The 7,227-nt window shown below is 40.9% G+C and overlaps 1 protein-coding gene across 1 annotated transcript; it reads left to right on the forward strand.

Moving 5' to 3' along the window:
- Window positions 1-1,185: 1,185 nt before the first annotated feature.
- Window positions 1,186-6,961, forward strand: LOC120842505. Its single transcript, XM_040213636.1, has 4 exons — window positions 1,186-1,237; window positions 2,549-2,655; window positions 2,748-2,864; window positions 6,923-6,961. The coding sequence occupies exons 1-4, from the start codon at window positions 1,186-1,188 to the stop codon at window positions 6,959-6,961; spliced, it is 315 nt and encodes a 104-aa protein (XP_040069570.1).
- Window positions 6,962-7,227: the final 266 nt, after the last annotated feature.

Here is a 7,227-nt window from a genome sequence, read left to right on the forward strand (position 1 = left end):
AAAATTCAGCTCTAAGCACACTGAAGGACAAGAAATGACCGTATCTCTACGCGGCGAATGATGTATATTGGGGCGAAGCTGGTGGTGCTGATATTACGATTTTTGTTAATAGGTAGTGCTGATGTCAGAAAGAGAATGTGTGGTATGGAACGTGGTTATATACGCATTTGAGTATTTGACCGCAGCGCCCTGTCGTATATAAACGTTGAGCCAATGCATGCAAAGTTTAACGCAACTATATACGCATTTGACCGCAGCGCCTCTCCTGTATAGGCGTTGAGCGGCCACATGCAACGTTTCATCCATGACATCCCCAGCTCTTGAGTTACTTCCACATCTCAGAGCCCCCTACTCATCCCGTAGTCGTGGCCGAGTGGTTAAGGCTATGGACCAGAAATTCATTGGGGTCTCCCCGCACAGGTTCAAATCCTGTCGACAGCGCAAACATTCTTTTCTTTTAAGAAGACAGATGGGATTGCAATCGATGTGAGCAGGGACGCCGGATGGACAAGGCTAGACCCTAAGGAGCTTCGCCCCTAAAAGGGCATCTCAATCTAAGATCAGGTTTTTGCCATTCTGATGTCTTTCCCCAGAAAGTGATAAAAATTGTTTAAGAGGCTAAAAGTACAAAACAAAGCCACTCTCATCAGAAATAACATATATGTAACCCCAATTATCACTTTGATATGGGGTATGAACTTGCCTTGATTTTTTCAGTGACAATTTTATTAAATTTCGATTCGTTGGGGATGGAGCCGTCTTTATTTTCCTAAAACGCTTCAAGTTTTATTTCCCACTTCCCTAACAGGGTGAGGGAGACCAATATGAGAGCATATAAATTTTTATTTTCTGAGAGTCACCTGCCTTGGCCGAGGTTTTCATAGGGCAATAGAGAAGGATTACGGAGGTGACGAAATAGAGGTTCCTGTTGTAACACTTATTTAAAGAATATAGTCACATCTTATTTGTTCTGGACCAGTCGATGCTCTGATTTTGTCCCCAAGATTGACCTCGTTCGTTCTCTTCGTCTTTTTTAAGGACTACGGGTTTTGGTAGATTCTCAAACTGACGTCCAAAACGCGTTTGATTACACAAAAATAGTAAATACACTGACGCATGTTGTTTTATTTTTTGATTATAGGAAATATTTTGTGACTACGAAGAACATTCTTACCGTTTAAAGAAATGGCTCGTCTCATTTTCATTTTTCTGGTCATCCTGCTGGCACATCAGTGTGGTAAATATTTTACGCAAATTTTATTACATTTTTGTCAGTTTAGTAGTGCCGAAATAAGGCTTGCTTGCTTCTATTCCTTCTAGCATTAGCTATGTGTTTGCATTAGCGAGTCAGTACAGACATTTTATAAAACGTTTCAAATTACACACGCTTTAAAACTACAATACGATACATTCAATTTGCTTTCATTTGTATGTGAATTGTAGATACTTTGCTGCTGCTGACTAAAACGCTTGGAAACTAAAATGTTTTGAAGTTTTAAGAAAGTTTCTTGTAGTCAATCAATAGTTAAGGAGCGACCTCACGTTCACAATATTTAATGTAAACTAATGTGTTACATTGTATCTGCCCTGCCCCATAAAAGAGGGAATTATTCCATTACTTAGAGGCCGACGTACACTTCGAGCTTTCCCCTTTCGCCCACACCTTCCTTTCTATATACTCTCCACTTTTCACCCTGCCCCAATACGTCCCCCCTCGCAGCTTAGGGGAGGAGGACGCTAAGAGGATTATCTTCCCTGCACAAAACCACCTCTGTACGTCGGCCTTCAACCGCTTAGCACTCGTGTGTATTCACATTTATGAGCAATCGTACTGCACTGGATAAATAAGAGACGGGGAGTAGAGGCAACTGACGGCCATTTTTAAGGCGTCTGTTGCAGCGGTGCAAACCTTCCCACAGCAAAATGGCTAAATACCGAGTAATTCAGCGAAGGCTCTGAATAACCCCTACGAATAACGTGGTTGAGAGAAAAGGGCTCCTCTCCGGAACAATCTGTCGACCGGTGTAGATGTCGGGTATGGGAAAATATTATATACCTTAGAGGGTCCTTAATCAGTACGAATAATATATTGAATCTCCAGACATGAAAAAAATCGAGAGTAAAATAGGCACATTCTAAAAAAGTGAGTTTGAATATTCCGAAGAAAACAAGCACGACTCATTTGCCAAGTAGCAAAAAAAAAAAAAAACATCTATAGTCACTGACGGTTTAAAAAACGCAATGCTTCCTGCTTAGTGGACCGTCCTTAGGCATTCTTATCGGTTAAGGCCATAATCTCATAGGCTGAGGAGCGTTAAGAAGATGCAACGAAACCGCCACGCCCCGCGTTCCTAAAGCTCTCGATGACTACATGTTTGGTTCAGACACAAGCTTGGCATGACACTCAGTTATTCTGGTCATTTCCTCAGCGTTCTGATCAGCTGCTTTCCCGTAGATGTTTGGACACTGCTGCATTCCCTGAACTCTAATTGCAAGCTGCAACAAAAGTCATTTTATTTAATTTTATACCTCATTGTTGTCTTTTCAGTGGACGCTATAGATGAAAAGGATCTTCCACCTTACGTGCCTAATAAAGGTCGTTTTCTTGGGCACTTAAAAGACCTTTGTAATAAATCTTATAAAACGAGGATTGTTGTAAGTAAATTGGACAAGCACAATTCCTAAACTGTGCATGAATGTTTTCGTGTCCGGTGGCTTTGCTACACGGCAGTCGTCTTCCTTTTCAGGCTGAAGCAAACTTACGGAAGTGCAAGATTACATGTGCTAGAGGTGCATTCAATGGTGTTTTTGGAGCGTCTGACACAATCGAACTGAAAGACAACGAACCATGTGACTGGAGCGCGGTGAGCTTTCTTTAGCAAAATTTAATATGTATTTGGAAATACTGCATGAATTTGAAATGTTATTTACTATTTAAACGAGTTTTCCGCCGCATTACGACAAGTGCGAATCAGGGTGAAGCAGGACAATATCATACTTGGGTGAATAATGTTAAAACTTTAATTGCATTACAATCACTGCCTTTGCCCCAAGATTAGTTAAATTACATTTATCATTACTAGTATTTAACAGTAAATAATTTAAAATAGGCAATCATTTCAGAAAGTAATTTAGTTACTTCCCAATTATTATCCACATTCAAATATATGTGTTTATTCATTACCTGGCCATTCAGGACACAGTACACAATGACGTTTTAAATTCATTACTTTGTGCGTCTTCGTATCACACATTCTATATTAAATAATACGGGAGCCGAGCTCTGAATATGATATGATTCAGTTGTTCCATTACACCAAGATTATTAATCTATTTTTTATCATCATAGTTATTTCATAAATGATCTTGGTGTCTGTATTGATAGCTTTCTTTTAGTAACGTCTCTTTCACTGTGAATGGAGCAGAACATTGGGAGTAATTTAACAACCGTGTCTCCAATTTTCAACAGCTTTTTGCCTATTGCACCTGTATATATCTTTAGTTCGATCTCGGCAAGAGTTTGACTCTTTCATTTGGAATTCATTGACCGTGTCCGGAATCGTTGCACTAGAACATGCACAAAAACGAATGATTAGAACAGTGCCTGGCAGATTCAGTAGAAGGCGAAGGAAATTCTACCATTATAAAACTTTATTACACTGATTTTTGTTATCCAAGTTAGTTGTAAGGACAGTTCATTTCTTTCCCTCACAAAGCTGTTCACGGCAACGCGAAATCAGTTGATATATAACGGTCGATAGATTCTCATGACCTGTCTCGGGTCAGCCGAAGCTTTTTAACCATTTTATCCGTCATATATCTCCAATATGTACCCGCTAGCAAGAATTCAAAATGATTATAACGATATAAATCAAGATAACTGTGATATTTTCACCTGTTTTCATGACTTTAATCTGGATATGCGTAATATGATATTTGCTCTCTGAGTATGCCAATGCATGTATCGCATCTTTTTTGGTTTTGTTTCTTCGGCGTTTCTGTTTTCAGTTTTAATACTTGTTTTGTGTTTGATGTCAGCGCACCACTCAGAAGACCAATGTGGTTGGTTATGGGCACAAGCAAAATAAAAAAATTGTCATTAATATTATTGCTAGTAGTAGTAGAAGTAGTAGTAGTGGTAGTAGTAGTGGTAGAAGTAGTAGTAGTAGTAGTAGCAGTAGTAGTAGTATTGTTGTTGTTGTTGCGGGTAAGCATTGAAATAACGGGAGACTGAAGCTGAGAAACTGCAAAAAGAAAAAGTCATATTTCCGTCCCCTTCCTCGAAGTGATATTCTCGCATGTATTTGTGAAAAAGAAATATTGTTTACGATTTAACTGGCAGAAAGTATTTCTATCCTTATAAAACATTTCTTCGCCGGCCGTTGTTTATTGCATAAGTTTTCTGTCACGAAACTGTACACCTCTTTTTTAATGTTTGCAGAGGGTTGTTGGCGAAAATGTGAATTCGAGTACATCAGTCTACTTCATGTCTTAGATGATGTCTGCCGGAAGAGATAAACTTTTTACCCAGCTTGTATTTCCTGTTTATCAACTTTAAAGAGAGTACAACCAGTATTTATTATTATTTGTGGATATCACTTCGATATCTTATGGCGCCCGAAAACAATCACGAGGTCTTTTTGGTGCACCGGAACACAACCACAAGAAAAAAAATAAAAATAAAAAACTAGATCATACAGACATTGAAACCTAATACTTCAGACAAAAATGGGCACAATTAAAATACAAAATGTTATAAGGGAAGACAAAATCTTCAAGATTACACTCTTCGAGAGCCTAAAAAAAACAAGGGTGGGGCGAATCACCGTTAAAAAAAAGCCAGCGGGCCTCATCGATCAATTTTCGAGTTTTACAGTTCTGCCCGATCCTTAAGATTCATGCATTTAAAGCTCAACGAGCTCTACCCGCAATTATGCTCAGGAGAGGGCGTACGCGTTTCTCGCACTTCGTCAATATCTCTACAGTGTGCCGTCCGCGCGTCCCGCAAGGACGCCCTGCCGAGATGGTGGTGACGTGACTAAAACCACTACATTAATCTTCAAACCATCACTGTGAGCAGGACCTCTAGCGCACTTTCTGCGTCATCCTTCGGAATCGGTTCACGAAAACACGATCGCCTATTGATTAATATCTCGAAGCCCGTTGCCTTTTGAACATTGTCTAAATTTATTTAAATTTTGATATTTTAAAACAGCAATCAAAACATGACCAATCTAACCAGCATTTAAAAATTAAGTGGTACTTGAGTTAGTTGCTGAACTTGTCTCAACCATTAGCCTCTCGTCTAAAGTTCACCCAGCTCCAAAAGACTAAGCTAAATCTGCAACCATCTAGAGATCACCCATTTTATTGTAAATATATTCCAATGGCCCCGTAAATCTAGGCATATAATAAACATATCTACGTTAGGTACCGGTATAATGCTAATCTTATAATAATACCAATGATAAGAAATATCTTGTCCAAATTATTACTACAGCAAATGACAATAAAAACAAAAAGAATAACTCGCTGATTAGTATCAAGTTGTACAAAAAGTTTCAGAACCCGCAAATAGCGGCGAAAAGACGAAGACAAAGCAGCGATAAAGACAAGGCCTCACCCTCGGCCTTTGCGTTCACAATAATTTATCTCGGAGTCCAATCAAAAATAATATTTTTAATCGCCTGTTTACACTCCGTTTCAACTAAAGTCAAGGCGCAGCCGACGCTACGACGATGGGACCAATCGAACAGCATCATAAGCACACCATTATGGTGTTCGTCATATTTCTGTACTATCGTGGACACTGTTAGCTATAACACGGCAGCGGCGGCCGTCCCGTACCCCCAGCGCCCCATAGCAAGCGCCGTCCAAAACTCCGCGCATGCGCCGTGCGGCGGACTCGCTCTTCCCGTTTGCGAGCACACCCTCGCTTTGCCGTCTGCTAGACGCAGAGCAGGCGATGCTACAGTGATGCTCGTCTGGTGCCCTCGCTATAGCGAACTGGTCTCAAACTCATTTTCAACCGGCGATTTGTATTGGGGCAGATTGCAGGAGTCATTAGGGCATAACCCCTATTCCAGAATTTTTTTTTTTGCTTTGTCAAAAACAGCATTTTTACCGATATGCGTTCGCAAACCAGTATGAGCGCAGCAGGTGTGATGCAGAAATAGACTGTTGTACTCCATTTTACCTTAAGTCCGACCGCAGCGTACGCTTCAAAACGACAGAGCCAATCGAATAGCGGCAAAGGTGCAACGTCACGGAGTGAATCACCGGGGGACCCAATAAAGTGCAAAAAGTGCTTTTGTCGCTGCTTGGTGGGTCATATCGTCTCGTAGCGTCCGCAGCGCTTAGACCTAAAGTGAAACGGATTATAACTGCAAGTTTGTCTCATAAAAAAATTTAATCTACCGTGATGTTACATTTAGTATACGATGATTATCCTTAGCCAGCGAAGTCAGGGAATTAACCGTGGGCACCTCTTACGCGGTGGTTCGCTGAACCATGTTCAGCGAAAATTGGTGAGCGCTGTGGCGTCGTCTGCTCTGTGCCTAGCAGACGACAAAGCGAGGGTGTGCTCGCAGGCGGGAAGAGCGAGTCCGCCACACGGCGCATGCGCGGAGTTTCGGACGGCGCCTGCTATGGGGCGCTGGGGGTACGGGGCGGCCGCCGCTGCCGTGTTATAGCTAACAGTGTCCACGATAGTACGTGTTCTATCATCGCTGAACCAACCAAAAACAGAAAAGGCCCAGGGGCTTGCACTTTTGACACTGTTTTATTGGACCCATTAGCTCGCAGCGCCGGCTGCGTTTGGCCTTGCTGAAACGAAGTATAGCAAATAAAAGACACACTGCTTCAAATTTATTTAGGTAGTTAACATTTTAATATGTATCGTGTAACTCTTTCTTGCTTTCAGCAATGCATAGGACAGCAAGGATGTGTGTACATCGCATGAAGGGAGAGGTCAACGCTTGAGACCTGCGCCGAGGTTGATGACAGAAAAACAAGCTCTTATCAATTACAATAAAGTAGAAAAAGAAACTTGCAATAATTAAAAAGTGTTGTCGTGTGTTCAATCAACTTATTTTACTTATTTACTTTACGGAATAAGCTCACGGTGCAATTCTTTTTACAGAAAATTTCCCAATCATGAAAACTTCACCTTTATAAACTTGTAATTTGGCGTAAAAATACTACATAGAGATGTTCCTAAAGGTCATT

This window comes from Ixodes scapularis, unplaced genomic scaffold (genome assembly GCF_016920785.2).
Source record: "Ixodes scapularis isolate PalLabHiFi unplaced genomic scaffold, ASM1692078v2 ptg001164l_1__unscaffolded, whole genome shotgun sequence".
NCBI classification, from domain to species: Eukaryota; Metazoa; Arthropoda; class Arachnida; order Ixodida; family Ixodidae; genus Ixodes; species Ixodes scapularis.